At 46.7% G+C, this 18,607-nt stretch overlaps 1 protein-coding gene across 5 annotated transcripts in view; it reads right to left on the minus strand.

Moving 5' to 3' along the window:
• HECW2 (HECT, C2 and WW domain containing E3 ubiquitin protein ligase 2) overlaps window positions 1–18,607 on the minus strand; it is a 479,776-nt gene that overhangs the window by 14,829 nt on the left and 446,340 nt on the right. For all 5 annotated transcript variants that reach the window (XM_073633114.1, XM_073633112.1, XM_073633113.1 and 2 more), the window contains 2 exons: window positions 13,569–13,683; window positions 7,376–7,461 (listed from right to left, as the gene is read on the minus strand). In XM_073633114.1, the coding sequence (XP_073489215.1) occupies window positions 7,376–7,461; window positions 13,569–13,683 (201 nt within the window). The remainder of the gene's footprint in view (window positions 1–7,375; window positions 7,462–13,568; window positions 13,684–18,607) is intronic.

Here is an 18,607-nt window from a genome sequence, read left to right on the forward strand (position 1 = left end):
TTTCGTTACCTCCAGGTCCGGCATGCCCTTCAGTCCCAATTTAGCGACTCAACTCCTATGCTAGAATCAGGGACCCTGGCGGATGTGATCCTTGATGAAGAAATTAATTTCCATATTATATAACCAACTTCTTCTGCCATCGGCCGCCGCACATGCATATCAACTAAAATCTAAATGGGAGGCGGACCTAGGAGATGGAAGATGAAGAATGGGGGGAAATATTAGAGTCTTGTATAAAAAACTGAGTTACTTACCGGTAACATCCTTTTCCAGGAATCTTTCAGGACAGCACCATAGAGAGACACCGGCTCCTCCCCTCTTAGGAAACACCGCCTTCCAATTCAATATTTAAATCTCATCATCCCACCGGCCCCTCAGTTCTTCAAGAGTTCCTCCGGCCAGCTGGGGAGACACAAGAATACGTCATACAAATCTTTATCTTACCTGATGCTCTCATGCGATGAGTTCTTTATAGATAACCAATAACATGGGGGTGGGTACCAGTGCTGTCTTGAAAGATTCCTGGAAAAGGATGTTACCGGTAAGTAACTCTGTTTTTCCCCATTCATCTTTCAGGACAGCACCACAGAGAGGATAAGCGAGCACCTTACCTTAGGGAGGGGCTACTGCCTGCAGCACTTTACGCCCAAAAGCTTGGTCTTTGGCTGACAGCAGGTCCAAACTATAGTGCTTCACAAACGTGGAAAAACTGGACCACGTTGCTGCTCTACAGATCTGCTCCGGAGAAGCACCAGCCCACTCTGCTTGAGAAGTCGCCACTTCCCTGGTGGAATGTGCTTTAATACCCTCCGGGGGCTCCAATCCCCTGATTACATAGGCCTGGCTAATGGCCAACCTTAACCATCTGGCTATTGATCGTTTAGAGGCTTTGGACCCTTTCCTAGCCCCTGAAAATAACACAAAAAAAGAATCGGATTTCCTAAACTGTTTTGTACTAAGTACCGAAGGACGCACCTTCTAACGTCCAGTTTGTGGAAAATATGCTCCTGCTCCCTCACAGGATTCGAACAGAAGGTAGGTAAAATAATTTCTTGCCCTCTATGAAAACTAGAGGCCACTTTTGGCAAAAAGGCCGGATCCGTTTTAAAAATCAAACGGTCCGGGAAAACCTGAAAAAAAGGTGCCCTAATAGAAAGGGCTTCGAGTTCACTCACTCTCCTTGCTGTGGTGATCGCCACCAAAAACACCGTTTTGAGGGTGATCAACCTCAAAGTACAGGATTCCAATGGCTCAAAAGGATCCCCTGTAAGAGTCTGTAAAACTAAAGAAAGATCCCACACTGGGAATGGGGAAGTTCTAACTGGCCTCTGTCTGCCTAAGGCTCTGAAAAACCTAGCTACCCAAGGATCTATAGCTAGCGGCTTTTCCAGGAACACGCTTAGTGCCGATACCTGTCCTTTCAAGGTGCTAAGGGCTAATCATTTGTCCGCTCCTGCCTGCAGAAACTCTAATACTGCTACAGAACTTCGTACATCGAAGGAGCTTTCTGTGCACCAACTATTAAAGCGTTTTCACACCTTTAAATAGATGGCTTGTGTTTCTCTTTTCCTGCAATTTAGGAGAGTTGTCACTAACCGATCCGAGAAACCTTTGCCCTTCAGCAATTCTTCCTCAGTAGCCACGCTGCGAGGTTCCATCGCTCCACCTGAGGGCAACAGATTGGACCCTGAGCAAGAAGATCCTCCTGGATAGGCAGAATCCAGGGAGGTTCCACCGTCAGACCCTTCAAGACAGAGAACCACGGCCTCCTTGGCCAGTGTGGTGCGATCAGAATGAGGGTTGTGTCTTCCGACCGAAATTTTCTCAGAACTGCTGGAATCAGTACAGGAGGGGGGAAGGCATAACACTTTGAGAAACGCCAGTCCCATCTGTTTAGGGAAAAGAACAGACGAGCTTTTGTATTCGCCTTCGAGGTGAAGAGGTCCACAGAAGGAACCCCCCACTTCCGAGTGATCATCTCGAAGATGTCCTGGTTCAAGACCCAGTCGCCTTCCTTCAACATTTTTCTGCTGAGAAAATCTGCTACTTGGTTTTGTTCCCCTTTCAAATGTATTGCCGAAAGAGAGAGAATGCTCCCTTCGGCCCACTTGAGGATGGATTCTGCCAGAACCCACAAGGGTCTGCTCCTGGTACCCCCTTGCCTGTTGATGTAGGCCACTGCTGATGAGTTGTCCGAACGGACCCTCATATGCTGTTCCAGGAGTTCTTTCTGAAAAGCTCTGAGAGCCAACTCTACTGCTCTCAGTTCCCTCTAGTTCGAGGACTTCTTTGCGTCTTCTCCCCCCCAGGTGCCTTGTATCATCCTGGAATACAGGTGTGCTCCCCAACCTGTGCCGCTCGCATCGGTCGTAACCGTCCTGGAAACTGGAAGAACCCACTCCTGGCCCTGTGAGAGATTGGACCCTTTCCTCCACCACCAGAGGGACCTCTTGACCTGACTCGGCACAGATATAAAGGAGTCCAGAGACCCTGGACTGTGGTCCCAGACACTCAGGATAAACAGTTGTAGGGGGCAAAAGTGTAGCCCTGCCCACTGAACTGCCGGAAGCGTGGAAGTCAGTAAGCCTAATGCTGACATCGCTTTTCTTACTGAGATCTAATGGCTGCCCTGGAGCAGTAACTGCTCTGTCCACCTTCTGGATCTTTTCTACTGGAAGGAACACTTTTTGTTTTGTCGAATCCAATACATAGCCCAGGAAGGTGACCTTTTGGGATGGAACCAAACTGGATTTTTTCAGGTTTAAGAGCCACCCCAAATTTTCTAAGCTGTCTCTTGCTACCTGAAGATCCTGGGACAACTGCTCCGGGGAAGGGGCAAACAGAAGTACATCGTCTAGGTATGCGACTACAGGGATGCTTTTGAGCCGCAAGAAAGCCAGAACCTCCACCATCACTTTGGTGAAGATGCGGGGGGAAGAGGATAGTCCAAAGGGGAGTGCTTTGAACTGTAGATGAAGCATTCCTTCCCCAGTTTTTACCGCTAATCTGAGAAACCTCTGGTAACTTTCTGCGATTGGAATGTGCAGTTAAGCATCCTTCAAGTCTATTGATGCCATAAAGCAATTCGGAGGAAGAAGCGCCTTCACCGAATAGATAGAATCCATCCGGAACTTCCTGTAGGTAATTGAGACATTCAGAGGCTTCAGGTTCATAATAAGCCTGAATTTTCCCGAAGGCTTGCGGACCATAAAGATGTGGGGAGTAAAAGCCTCTGCCTGTCTCCTCTACAGGAACCCTCACCACCACCTCTTGTTCCTCCAACTCCTGTAGGGAGGATAGAAGAGCTGATGATTTTTCTGCACACTTTGGCAGCTCGGTGACAAGAAGTCTGTGCTGAGGAGGTTTTGAGAACTCTAGCTGGTAACCTCTTCTTATGATCCCTAACACAAACTGGTTGGAGGTGATCATCTCCCACTGTGGAAGGAAGGCCCCCAATCTTCCTCCCACCGTGGTTACCCCGTCATTGGGTTTTCTTGGGCTGTTCAGGAGGGCAAAAAATTGCCCCTCCCCGCCCCTTGCCCTTCTGCCCCCAAGCCTTTTTCTGCCGCTCTGCTTTTGGGGCTTCAAAATTTCTCTGAGGGCGAGACTTTCTTTTAGCCTGCTCCCTAAACTTCTTTTTAATGGGAAAGGCCTTTTTCTTATCGGCCATCCGATCCAAAACGGCCTTTAACCCTGGACCAAACAAAAGATCCCATGTGAGTGGAATTCCACAGAGTTTAACTTTAGACGCGCTGTCTCCTTGCCACGTCTTAAGCCATAAGGCCCTTCGAGCTGAATTAGTGAGGGCTGAAGACCTTGCGGACATGCGCACTGATTCAGCGGAAGCGTCCGCAATATATGCTACACCCTTAAGTAGCATGGGAAGGAAGACAAAATAGTTTATTTTGGTGTTCCTGCCTCGATGTGTGCTTTAATTTGAGTAAGCCAATATTCCATGTTGCGGGCCACTACTGTGACCGCCATGGCAGGCTTAAGGTTTCCCTGTGATGAATCCCAGGACTTCTTCAAGAGAGAGTCCATCCTTCTGTCCATAGGGTCTGTAAGAACCCCCATGTCCTCGAAGGCCAGATCCGTGTGCCTGGAGACCTGAGAAAAGGCAGCATCCAGTCTAGGGGTTTTATTCCAGACTAGAGACTCCCCTTCTGCAAAAGGAAACCTTCGCTTCAAAGCCCTTGAAAAGAAAGGCTTCCTCTCAGGATCTTTCCATTCATTCTTTATGGCCTCGACCAAGACATCATGGACTGGGAAATCCTTCCTTTTTTGTTCCCCAAGACCTTTGGCATCTGGTCATGGAGCAATAACACCTTCTTTTCTTCCTGAATTCCCAAAGTGGTGTGGATAGCCCCCAAGAGCTCCTCCACTTCGTCCAGGGAAAGCTTATAGCGAGAGGTTTTTGTGGATTCCCCATCCACCTCCTCCGCATCCGATTCCCTTTAGGAATCTGAAGCGGTGCTGTCTGGCTCCTCCTCAATTTCCACTCTGGAGCCCCCTGGTCTCTCTCCACTAACAGGGGGAGTATCCACTGGGCTAGGTGCAACACTCTGCTGCACTGGTAAAGGAATGCTCTGGGCTTGCGGCAACTGGAAGCTAGAAAAGAGTGCTTTAAAGGACTGAAAGGTGCTAGAAAGCTCCTTGACTAATCCATCAATGCACTCCTTGCAAAGTGCCTTGGTCCAGGATTCCCCCATGCTAGCTCTACAAGACGGGCATTTTTTCTTTGAACCATGAGGCGACTTGCTTTTCTCTGTGGCTTTCTGAAAAAGAAAGAGAGAGTCGCCATAAATGCCCAATCCCACCAGTGCTTCAGAGAGGACCACCAGGAGTCCCCCCCCCCCCCAGGACCAACCACCACCAGGGTCCCAGACACACTCCCCTTCCCCCCGACCACCAGTGAGGGGAGAACACCCGTGAAGCTATCGGGATTAGGTAAGGGAACACCACCCCAGGGTTCCACTTACCTTAGCATGGCTGGTGCTATTGTCTCCTGGAGCAGTTCGAGAGACCTCTGCTTCCGACATGTCTGCTGAGGATGGTGATCGAACGTTCCTCCGACAGCTGACTCTACAGCAAAGCAAAGGGGTCGCACCAGCCGAACGCTCGGTCCGTTTTCTTTCCCCGCGTCCGGAACCGGAAGACGCGGAATCGTTGGAAGTGCCCGCCCTTGCCGGAACTGACGTCGCCCGTCATCCGACCCGGCCATAGAGCTTCATATGCTGGCTGCTTGAGCAGGAGAGCATCAGACACTTCCCACAGCGCCCCCCTGGGCAGAAGAACGCGGACCTCCTCAGCTGTCTTCTTTCCCTAAGAGAAGCTGAGGCGCGCCAAACACAGTTTTAAATCAGGTAAGCGTGGCTTCCCCAGTCTTTACCTGACTGAAAGAAAATGGTAGAGGGAAAAAGATAGAGAGACCCGACTCCCCCTCTTCCTCAAAGGTTTTTTGGCTTCAGCCTCCCTGACTGATCAGCCACGGCTCCCAAGCAGTGTCTCCCCACCGGAGGAAACACCTGAACTGAGGGGCTGGTGGGATGATGAGATTTAAATATTGAATTGGAAGGCGGTGTTTCCTAAGAGGGGAGGAGCCGGTGTCTCTCTATGGTGCTGTCCTGAAAGATGAATGGGGAAAGTATCCCCTAAACTCTCAGACCGCCTTACCCACCTCTATATCCTCCATAGATCATACCTCACCCCCTCTCGTTTATGCAAGTATAAGCAGGATGCCAACCCAACATGCCCCAGATGTGGAGACACAGACAGCACTTTCTACCATCTAATTTGGGCTTGCCCACCTATCCAACAATACTGGTTGCAAGTTGTTAAATTTCTCCATGACTGTATGGGCTCTTCTCTGACACTATGCCCATGCCAATTTCTACTTGGCCTCCTCCCCATTCCTGAGGAAGAGAAATACTTGTTGACATTCCTACAGGAAACCCTATTCACAGCCAGAATGCAGATAGCCCAACTGTGGCTTAGCGCTACCTCCCCCACCATACAGCAATGGAAAAGTGCTGTAAACCTCACTCTCCCCTACAAAAGGGTCCCCTACTCTCATCGAGGATGCCCCTGTAAATTTCATAAGATCTGGGATAGGTGGGTGGATGACTCTTCCACCTGTACGGACTAATGTTGTATGCCTTTTAAACCAGCTTGTCATGCTTGCTCGGTGAGTGTTACCATTACCCATACTCATCATGAATATGTAAAATCATACCTCATTTGCAAATAGTAGCGCCTAGTAATATTACTGTTACTAGAACATGTCAGACAATTTTTTCTTTTTTGTTTAGATTTGTTTTCTGTCTGGTGGCGATTGCACCATGTTTTCTGAATGTAATCTCCTGTATTATGCTCAATAAATTTTATTTTCAAATAAAAAAAAACAAAAAAAACAGCTACCCCACTACAGCTTGCAGTGAAAAAGTGAAGAAAGCACTTCATGCAGCATCTTCTCATTGCAGGGACCGGTGTAAAGCATGAGTGGGTAAGTGACTTGTGAAACCGAGAGATCTGTGTGTGGCGAAGAAAACATGACTGTTTTGTATGTTTGCAAGTATTTCATGGGTAGGTACAGTAGTGTATTTAGGTTTTGTGCTGCCCTAGGCCTGACTAAACTGGTGCACCCGCCCTGAAATTTTCGAGTGGGGACACTAGTTCTGAGGGACTGGGGGGGAGGCAATGGATTCCCTTAATTTGCATAGATTTCCTCTCACTTCCTGTTTGGCTATAAGGCAGGAAGTGAAGGGAAATCTCTGCTTTGGGACAGGAATGGTAAAAAATAAACTGACAGGGGCTATAACCCTCCCTTATTCTATCCAAAAAGAAAAAAAAAGTGTTGCCTATAGTTCTACTTTAAGAACAAATGTCTGATCATTTTATGGAGAGGACTAAGAAGATATAACCATGCCAATGGTGCAGCAGAAAACATAGAGCACAGTGAGGAAGGTTTGTGGTCCAGGATGATAGGACAGTCAAAATTAGAAACGGCGCCCACAACCCCCCCCCCACAGTTGTGGAATGCCGGCCGCCCGCCCGCATACCGGAAGCAGTGCGGCTGCTTTATGGGGGCGCTAGTCTAATTTGCCTCTCAGCCCAGTCTGCCCCATAAGACTGGCGCTACACTAACAGTGTAGCGCTAGCCGGGGGGGGGGGGGGACTCTTTCCGTGCTGCCCCCCTGCAAAGTGCTGCCCTAGGCCTGGGCCTTGTTGGCCTAGGCCAGGATACAGCGTTGGGTAGGTAACCCCTCTCACTATAATATACAGTGTATGGATAGAAAGAATTGAATCAATACTAAAAAATATAATTTACCATACACAGAAGGCAGAAATAGCAAGATGACACTGTTAATGTACTTACCTGTAACAAACGGAGACGCTGCTCATTGTTAAACCTTTCAACAGCAGCCCAAAACCACCTGATGACAATGTGATTGTCATGGTAGCCTGAGAAGAATTAGAACATGAGAAGAGAATCAATTTGCTGTTGTCTGTCTGATCACTCAATTTTCAATTGAACACAAAGTCTATCTCATGTAAAACTGGATAATCACTATTGTCCCCATTTTATGCCTAAAGCTGTCAACAATGATGAAAGGAGAGAGAGATCTGTCAGCTTTAATCTTTCTTAATCTGTTTCTATCTGAAAATGCTGATTCTGACACAGTTTATGTTAGACATCATACCTGATTTTGTGAAATGGCTCAGAACACTACTATCATTTTCTATGTAATCTACGATGTGCAATTGGTCGGGAAATAAGCAAAAGGAGAATTCCGTAGAAAGTCCAACTTTAAAGTGATATTAAAGTTTTTTTTTCCTAAAATGAAAAATAGGTTATACTTACCCGCTCTGTGCAACGATATTGCACAGAGAGGTTCCTTAACTCCTCCTTAGCAGTCCCCTGCTGGCACTCTCCACTTCTTCCTCTGAGTGCCCCCTTAGCAAGCCGTGTTCTATAGGAGCATCCACGTGTGCTCCTGATCTGGGCTGTGTGCGTCTATAGACACGCAGAGCTTTATATTTTCTGCTGTCTCCTTTGAGACAAGGAATTGAGAATAGCAGTGCTGCAGCCAGGACAGCACTGCATCGGTGAGAGGTGTCAGGCAAGTTTTTAGGGGTGGGGGGTGGTAAGAAAAATAGCAGGGATTTATTTTACCATAATGCAGAGAATGCATTTTAGGGTGAAATAAAAATAGGATTTTTTTGTCATACTTACCTGTAAAATCATTTTCTTTGAAGACCAGGTAGCAGACTTACAAATCTGAGCCACAGATACCTAAAGGCAAAAAGCCCAGGAGGTTCCTACACCACTGGTAGAATGAGCTCTCACCCTAAAGGGAGGAGCTTTAAGTTTCAGACCATAGGCCTGAATGACCAATTGATGGACCCAATTGGCAATGGAAGCTTTGGAAGCTGCCTGCCCCTTCTTGGGTCCTTTTGGTAAAACAAAAAAGGAGTCTGATCCTTGGATCTCCGCAGATCTAGACAAATAAACCTTGACTGCCCGGACAACGTCCAAAGAATGCAGTCGTCTCTCTTCTGCTGAACTAGGCTGAGAGAAAAAGGAAGGCAAAATAATGTCCTGATTTAAATGAAAGGCCGACACCACTTTTGGCAAAAAGGATGGAACAGGTTGTAACACGACCCAGTCGTGGTGAAGGATCAAGTATGGTTCCCTGCACAAAAGGGCTGCCAACTCTGACACCCTTCTAGCGAGGAAAATGGAATTGCCTTTATAGGCTCAAATAGTTGTTTCTGTAACACAGACAGCACCAAGTTCAAGTCCCAAGGACACATAGGTGACCTAATGGGGGGAAGCAAGCGAGTTGCCCCCCGCATAAAGGTTCGGACCAGTGAATGGGAGGCTAAAGGCCTTTGGAAGAATACTGATAGGGCCGAAACTTGACCTCTAATTGTACTCAAAGCCAATTTGATTTCCACAGCTGACTGTAGAAGAGAGAAAATTCTCCTAATCACGTATTTCCAAGGATGCCATTTTTTGGCTTCACACCAAGCAATATAATTCTTCCAGACCTTATGATAGATCTTCCTAGTGACAGCTTTTCTAGCATTCACTAGCGTAGACAGTGACACCACTGGTCCTGAGATGCCACAGTCCTTTAACACCCTGGCTTCAATAGCCATGCAATCAAATTTAGAGACTGTAAATTGGGGTGGAATATAGGACCTTGAAACAGTAGATCAGGGCGACGTGGAAGCGTCCATGGCCCGTCTATTTTCAGTCTCACAATCTCTGGGAACCAGGGCCTTCTGGCCCAGGCTGGTGCCACCAGAATGACTGGAACTCCCTCTTTCTGAATCCTGCACAACAAATGTGGAAGGATAGGGTTCTCAGAGGGAAAGCATAAACTATGGAGTACTGGCTCCATGAAACTATCAGAGCATCTGCTCCGATTGCCAGAGGATCTCTTGTTCGGGACACAAACTGCTGTAGCTTGTTGTTGAACCTGAATGCCAGTGGGTCGACCTCTGACCGTCCCCAACATTGGCAAATTTCCTGGAACACCCCTGGATGTAGGGACCATTCCCCCGAGCAGATCTGCTGGCGGCCGAGATAATCTGCCTTCCAGTTCTCTACTCCTGGGATATGGACTACCGATTGGCACACATCCTTCTGCCAAGGGCTAGTATGTGGTTCACCTCCTTCAGAGCTGAATGACTCCTGCTACCGCCTTGGTGGTTTATATAGGCCACTGCAGTGGCATTGTCAGACTGAACCCTTATAGGGCAGTCCTGAAGCTCCACCGTCCAGGACCGTAGGGCCAGTCGTCCTGCCTGTAATTCCAGAACGTTGATGGGCAAGATCTGTTCTGTCCTTGACCATTTTCCCTGAGCTGTGAGTCCTTCTAGGGTCGCTCCCCAGACTGAGAGACTGGCATCTGTAGTCAGTACTCTCCAAGTTACCGGGAGGAAGGATTTTCCCTTTCGCAGGTTCTGATCCTGCAACCACCAGTTTAGGCTTAAGCGTGCCTGAGGAGATAAGAACATTGGATAATCCAGGGCTTTTCCTCTCCTGTTCCAAACCAACAAGATGTCTTGTTGTAGAGACCTGGAATGGAACTGGGCATAGGGCACTGCCTCGAAGGAGGATACCATCCTCCCTAGAAGACTCATACAGAGCAGAATGGAGGGTTGTCTGGTGCCCCTTATCTGACACACCTGATCCTTCCGGGCACACATCCTTGCAAGTGGCAAGAATACTCTTGCTTGGACCGTATCTAGCATCAGACCTAAATACTTTAGACTGAGCTGGTCTCAAGGTTGATTTTTCGGTATTTATGATCCAGCCTAAGCTTTCCAAATACCGCACTGTGCATGTTATGCTCTGTTCTAGAGCCTGTAGTGAGTGAACTCGGAGCAGGAGGTCATTCAGATACCCGAGCACCAGGAATCCCTTGGACTCTTAAAAGACCCAGTACTGGTGCTAGGACCTTTGTGAACACCCAGGGAGCTATAGCAAGCCCGAAGGGTAGAGCCACAAACTGAAAATGACGTTCCTCTACTGCAAATCGTAGGAACCTCTGTTAAGGATAAAAGATAGGTACGTGTAAATATGCATCCTTTATATCGATGGAGGCTAGAAATTCTCCCATCTGGAATGAAGCTACTACTGAGCGGACAGACTCCATCCGAAAGGACTGGTTCAGGGATCTTTGGTCTACAATGGGCCTTGTGTCCCTGTTTGGTTTTCGAACCGTAAATATGTTCAAGTAAAACCCTGCGCCCCTTTCGGGTACAGGAACCTCTACAATCACTCCTTGATGCATTAAATGATGTAGTGCCTGAAGCAATAAGTCTCTTTTTGGAGGATCCGAGGGAACGATGGATCTTAAAAACCTCTGAGGAGGAACCCCCCCGCAACTCCAGCTTGTAACCGTGGGATGTAGTTGAGGTGACCCACTCGTCCTGAACTATTGTCCTCCAAATGTCCGCAAAGTGCAGCAGCCTTCCCCCCATATGATGGAGTGGGGGCGTCCCCTCAAAAGGAGGGCTTGGTGCTGGGTTTAGAAGAATTTTGGACCCAGTGCTTTTTCTGGCCCTGGCCTTGTGGCTTGCCCCTGGCCCTAGCGCCCTGTTGGCGGCGGAACTGCCTTGGTGCTGAGACATTTGAGGAAGCAGTCCCTGAGGTTTTAAACGAGGGACGCCTAGTGGTTTTCTTCACAGGAAGTAGAAAACTCTTCCCTCCGGAAATCTTTTGGATATATTTGCCCAAATGATCACCAAATAAACTTTCCCCCTAAAAAAGGGCAAACCTACCAATAACTTTTTACAAGAATGCTCGGCTGACCAGTTCTACAGCCACAAAAGTCTGTGCATATGTACAGACAAGAGAGCCAAATGAGAAACCTGCTGTATTGAATCCTTTAAGGCATCAACAGCAAAACACAGCGCTAAAGGAATATCTGCCTTATTTTCAGGCAGGTCATTATCCTGGTTAGGCCTGCAGGCCGTCTGATCAGATCCTTTACGGACTGGAAGATACCAATTGCTGCAACAGCTGGATGAATAGCTGAACTGGCCAAAGAAAAGGAAGCCTTTAATAATTATTCCAATTTCTTGTCAACAAGGTTTTTCAAGCCCTGTGCGTTATCTACCGGACAAGTCAACTTCTTGTTTAAGGAAGAGACTGCTGCATTTAGGGCTGGCATACTCCACTTCTAAACAAGCTTTTCATCCATGGGATATAAAAAGGAAAACCTCTTAGGAGGAACAAAAATCCTGTCAGGATGTTCCCAATCAGCATACACCGCCTGTTCCAACAGAGGATGTAAGGGGAAAGCCGTGTGGCCTGAAGAGGCCTCAGGGATCCCAAAAAGGACCAGGGAGGCTCAGTAACCTCTGCAAGAGGCAACTCAAAGGCAGAACGAACCATTTCGGTAAGAGTCAGGATCAAAAGCCTCTGTGACTGAGAGGCAGAAAACAAACTGGATATCTTCTTGTCCAGATTGCTCGGAAGCAGACTCACCCGCCAGGCATTCCACAAAATCCTGAGCTTTAAGCTCTTCCCCATCCTCAACCCATTCCTGCTCCAGACTAGGAGGCTCCGGGGAAGGGGATCTGTCACTCTTCTTGCCACCCTGCGAGATGGAGGCAATCATGCCAGCAATCCTGTGCTCTAACCCGACTAGGGCTGAGGACAGTTCATCATTAGTGATAAAGGGTGAAGCAGCAGCGTTGATTGTAGGCAGAATTCCAGAGAGGCGCAGCGGCTCCGATTGCCCGGAAGCCTCTGGTCCTACAGGGGATACAATTAGGTTCCTCAGGAACGACTGATGACATAGGTGTGCCCTTCCCTGTAGTGTTAGTCCCGCCCCTCTTTTTTAAAGACATTTACTAGCGACAAAAAGGGAGTACCTGGGTGTAGTATTAACACACCTCAGAAGAGAGACCCTTTAATAGAGCTCACCAAGCCCCTATGCAACAATCCTGCTAAGCACCTTTAGCCTGCCAAGCAACACCTGGTGACTCACGTGACCCGGGTAAGGAGAAATGAACCACTGCAAATGCCTGGTTCGGAGCCTGCTCTGTGTCCCACAGCTGCCTTCTGGAAGCCCCGCATGCTTGGCATATACAGCTTAAATAAGCTAGCTGCGCGCCAGAACATTCTGTAAGTGCGTGCGCACGCACGTGTGCGGTCTCGACGAATAGGCATGGCTGTATTCGCGTATGACGCAAATCTTTGTGCGCCCAGATAAAAGCTACAGCGCATGTGCAGTGAAGCTGTGAGCGCCATGGCTGCCAAACAAAGGTGCTCTTGCGAACGCACGTGTGCCGTGGCGAACCAAGACGAAATGGAGCACCGTCGTGCACCATCATACAGGTAAAAAACAGCCAGACACAAGCAAAAAAGGTACACTCTGCTAACACCCACAGCTAGCCCAAAAACTCCCCTGTATGATCACTGTACACAGGTGTCCAGCCTCTAGCTAGCTTGACTGATTGTTACAATCACTGGGACACCCCACAATATTAAATAAAGGGGTTTCACTTACCCATCCAGGCACAGGGCAGCTTAGAAACTAAGAGCCCAATCTTCACCCTTCACGGCGGGTTCCTGTCACTTGAGGACCTTCAAGGACTGGGTACCCCTCATGTTTAGGGTCCACTCCCTTGGTGTACAGCACCCTGCAGGAATGCCTTAGCGCTGTGGTGTCCAGGATTCCACTTCGCAGGGACCAGCGCCCTGGAGGCTGCATTACAGGCAAAACCTCGCAGGATCTTGAGTCGTCTTTGCGAGGCTCAGGTACCATGTAGACCTGAAGCTCGGAGAGCTCAAACAACCATGCCATCCACCTTGCAGACACTGGTAAAAAAAAACTGAAGTACTTCCAGTATGGGAGGGGTTATATAGGGGATCACTTCCTGTCTACCAGTGTCCATTCACCTTGAGATGAAGTATAACCCAGCAGGTCATGAATATTAGCCTGTCCCATGATGTATGAAAAAAGAAAATAGACTTTAGAACCACTTTAATTAATTTAATAAATTTCACCAATAGGCAGAGTCCCTTTATATGAAAAAGCATTTACCTCCTCTGTATTCTGTATTATTTCTCCAGTCCCCTAAATCAATCTCTGCTGTTCCTGCAATAACCAGCTCAAGCTCCCTTGCATCAAATACAGATACCAGACGAGCATCTACCACCTGAAAAGAAAAAAAAAATATTTTATTAGGGCTGCCTATTAAAAATACTTCTACTTGAATTGCAAGCATACAGTGCAAAATATCATCACTGGCTAAGTCAGCTGCCAGTTCAGGCATCTGGGTAGATCCCGACCTTAAAGTCAGAATTAATCCAGGGCCTGTATGGGCTGAGTGACGTCAGCCGACAGCGAATGAATGAACTGCACACCTGTGATCCATAGGAGAAGTAAAAAAAAAGCTTTGGCCATACTAAGCAACCTGAGCAAATAAGTCCCACGCAGGGGGATCAATACAAATAGAAAAACATATGGTTACAGAAGTAGTACACTTTTCACGGTGGTCCAGGGCCAAGTTGAGCAGGAGGTGTGGGGTTTCCCATCCCTTGGTAGAAGAAAAAAAAATAGAGAAAGAAAAAAATATAAAAAAAGGAGGGGCGGTAAAGCCCAGGTCCAGGCCTGAATTGGGTAGGGGGAGGGGTAAAGAGGGAAGTGGAAAAAAAAAAGGAGGCAGATAAATAGTCATGAGAAAGAGAATAAAAAGGTAGACAAGACTAAGTAAGGGGTGAAGAAAGTACCTGCGAGCTGGATGGCATTTTACAGCTGTCCAGGATACCCAGACTGGTCGGGGGCAGAGTGGGGAGAGCATAAGAGGGCCATACTCCTCCCTTAACCCTTTTGCCAACAGACTGTGAAACCCTGGATTGCTTAGGAGATATATATACCTCACGTCTGTTCATGAGGATTGAATTACTAAAAGAGTGCATTTTTCAGTTAGCAAGAAGCGCTTCAATTTTCCAATTTTGTGTGAATCTTTTTTTTTTTTTTTTTTAACGCCTCAGTATATGATTTGGTGTTTAAAGTAACACAGATTCACATAGCTAAGTGAAAAATTGATTCCTTTAATAAAATCCCCCATATTGTGGTTCTCAAGCACAACTGCCTCTCGTACAATCCCAGCAATGTACACAGATGGGACAAGCAGCAGGTTTTGTAGTTCATTGTTGGCAGGAGTGGTCAGGCATTCTCACAAGCTCTCTAAGGCCCCTTTCACACTGGGGCGGGGGCGGTGGTAAAGTGCCGCTATTTTTACCGTCAATTTTGCAGCCCTATTCGGCCGCTAGCGGGTCGCTTTTACCCCTGCTAGTGGCCGAGAAAGGGTTAAAAAACAGCTGCGAAAGGGTTCAAACCACCGCAAAGCACTGCTGCAGCAGCGCTATGCCGGCGGTATAGCTGCGCTGCCCCACTGATTTCAATAGGCAGGAGCGATGAAGGAGCGGTGTATACACCGCTCCTTCACCGCTCCAAAGATGCTGTTAGCAGGACTTTTTTAGACCCCTTTCACATTGAGGCGCTTTTCAGACGCTTTTCAGGTGCTTTTCACGCTAAAAAAGTGCCTAAAAAGCTCACGAAAACCTATTTTCATTAAAATCAATGAATGCTTTCACACTGGCAAGGTGGTGAAAAAAACGCCCCTCTCCATTGAAATGAATGGAAAGCGCTTCAAAAGCACCTGAAAAGCTCTTCAAAAGTGCACAGTGTTTTACTGGCAGTTTACAAGCGTCTCAGTGTGAAAGGGGCCTTAGCGTTCTGCCAGCGCACCGCTCCAGTGTGAAAGCCCTCGGAGCTTTCACACTGGAGAGACAGCAGCGGCTCTTTCAGGGCGCTTTGCAGGCGCTATTTTTAGCGCTGTAACGCCTGCAAAGCGCCCCAGTGTGAAAGGGGTCTAAGACCCCTTTCACACTGAGGCGCTTTCATGCTAAAAGATCTATTTCCATTAAAACCTATTTCCATTAAAATCAATGAATGCTTTCACACTGGGGCAGTGTGCTGGCAGGGCGGTGAAAAAATGCCCCTCTCCATTTAAATTAATGGAAAGCTCTTCAAAAGCGCCCAAAAAGCTCTTCAAAAGCGCTCAAATGTTTTACTGGCAGTTTAGAAGTGCCCCAGTGTGAAAGGGGCCAAAGTAATCTATATGAGGATGTCATAAGTAACAACTAGCAGCTACTACAGCTGAGTAAATCAAGGGCCTGTCTGCCACTCCCACTATATCACTTCTATACAGGTTGGGGCATAAGACCTAAAAGGATTACTAGCTCACCTTGCATGTGGATGAAAGCTCCCAGAATACAGATAACAAAGTCTTATTTTTTATCTGTCTCTCCTTTAATAGGAGAACTACATAAGACATAACCCCTGACAGACTGCAAATATGTATTCAGCTGTATTATATTTTCAACTAATAAATTATCTGTAAAAGTACATAAACATTTTTTTTAAATGAAGTTGAACCATCCATGCAATAATCACAAGATTGCCCCTGGACAGCTCCAAAATTACATTACCACAACCTATACAGCTAAAAAGACTTTGTGTACTTTCTGTCTTTGGTGTCAATGCCAGACCCTGCTCTGTAGATTGGTTGGTAATAATAACTAGATTACAGCATCAGTGCTTGATAAAATGTAAAAAAACATTTAGGCCTCATGCACACAGGGCGTTAGAAAAGACGAGCTGCAAAGCCACTACCAACGCCAGGAAAAAGCAGCTGTAAAAACGTGCTTTTAGTAGCTTTTTGCATTGGCATTAATGCGCGTTTAACGGCACTAGCTTTTCGCAGTGTTTCTATGCCTCTATTCAAAATCAATGGTTCCCTATGAGAGCCCACTGATTTGAATAGAAGTCGCACCACACACACCACCGGCCAGGGTTGTCGGGAAGAGGTGCTAGAATGATTGCTCTCGCTCTAACAATCGAGGCGATACCTCACATGTGTGGTTTTGAACACCCGGGATGGGGCGCTTTAAATTTTTTTCTTTTTTTCTTCTTATTTATTTAACGTTTTATTTTACACTATCCTTTAAAAAAAATTTTTTTGGGTCAGTTTTAATCCTATTACAAGGAATGTAAACATCCCTTGTAATAGAAAAAAGCATGACAGGATACATGATACATGATATTTACACTAAAATGCAATAAAAAAATAAATAAAAATAAATGTCATTTTTTTTTACAAAGAAAAAAACAATTCTCCTTGAAGAGCATTGGGTGGAAATAAAAATAAATGTAATTTTTTTTTTACAAAGAAAAAAAAAAATTCTCCTTGAAGAGCATTGGGTGGAAGTGACGTTTGATGTTGCTTCCGCCCTCCAATGCTATGTAGCCAAGTGGGGGCCAGCTTTCCCTCACTTGGCATCCAGGCTCTGAGGGGAGCAGACGCTATTGTCTCCGCCACTACTGATGGCTCCGGTAGGCGGCAGAGACGACCGGAGCGCGGCAGCCCTCTCCTGCCCCCAATAAAAGTGATCTGCCACTGAGACCACTTTTATCCGAAGAAGGACTGCCGGCCATTTTTAAAAATACTGGGGTTATGGCAGCTAGCGGTCCTTAAGTGGTTAATGAGCTTATTTGAGCATAAGCGTTTTCTTTTCACAAACCCTCCCCTGAGTTTATTGGGGCGTTTTTGTGCTTTTTTTTTTACACTTTTTCGCGCACTTAGGTGTCTTTTCTGCTCGAAAGCTCCTCTTAAAAACACGAATTTGGTGGTGTTTCTTTTTTCCTGTAAGAGCATATGCCTGTAAACTCCTGAAAATGCCATATTGTGCATGGACACATTGGCTAACCTGGAGGGGAGTTTCCAGGTAGAAAAAATGAGAGCTCAAAAAAGCTCAAAAGCCTGTAGGAGCTGATTTTTTGAGATGCAGTGTGCATGAGCGTTGCACTGTGGTTAGCTGCAACTATCACATGCAGTTAACTGCAATGTAACTTTAATGGCTCATGAACACAGTTGCCTGTGGCCATGCGGCGTAATGTTTGGGAGGATTTCCCTGCAGGTGCTACGTACAGCTGCCCCATAGAAATAAATGGCTGTACGCAGCTGTGCGTGTGCATACTTGCGTAAAACTGCATAGACCCAAAATCCTAAACACAGACTGTCTGTACACATGCACTGGTTGATGCAAGTACCATTGTATGCCCGCATAGAGCTGCGTACAGCCATGCATGTCTATGGGGTGGCTGTATGCAGCACCTGCAAAAACATGCCTAGATTCATGCTGTATACCCGAAGGTGGCTGTGTGTATGTCTTTATTACTTTTTTGATTTACTGCAGCAAACCTGAAAGTAAAACAAATGTATAGAGCAACAAAAAAGTTTCTATCTAAAGTGCACCTGTGCTCACTGCTCAGACCATGCATATTAAACTATTTACATATTATTAAAGCAGAGTTCCAGTGTTTTTTTTTTCGTGAAAAACACCCCCATGTTGTTCACACCAAAACCTATAGCAAGTGGCATTAGTATCTAATGTAGGTTTTTTAAATGTTATTTGTTTGAAAAATATTACTTAGCAGTCCCCACCGAGCGCATTCCCATCTTGAGTGTGGGCAACCCAAGCCCACTGGTATGTCCTTCCAGGATATTATGCTGCTGTCTACCCAGCATGCACCTCCTGATTGTGCGCATGCGCATAAACACCATAGCAATGCTACAAGCTGCGAGGCATTGTCTCCTGGGATTGATGGCAATCATATTCCAGGAGCCACTGCGTGTCCGGACATGACGTATCTCGCCGCGGCTAGGTACTGCGGAAGCAAGGATAACAACAATAAAAGGTGTTTTCACTGCTTGAAACAAACAAAAAAAAAACACTCCATTGAGAATACAGGAACTTGTCACAAGGTGGGGGTGGGGGGGTTGATAAAATGCCTGGAACACTGCTTTAACAAGCACTGAAAGACCTTTAAAACAAACCATCCCTGACCTCTGTAGCTACTTTTATTGTAATTATATTTTCATAGATCTTCGAAGATCACAACAGACTCTAAAATCAGGTTTCTAAAAGCTTAGAGATCCCAGCTTCCTGTTACATTAGAGGGCTGGCAGGCTGCCAAGATCGGCCTTCAGAGAAAGAAAGCTAAGATTTTAT

This window comes from Aquarana catesbeiana, linkage group LG06, assembly GCF_042186555.1.
Source record: "Aquarana catesbeiana isolate 2022-GZ linkage group LG06, ASM4218655v1, whole genome shotgun sequence".
Lineage (NCBI taxonomy): Eukaryota > Metazoa > Chordata > Amphibia > Anura > Ranidae > Aquarana > Aquarana catesbeiana.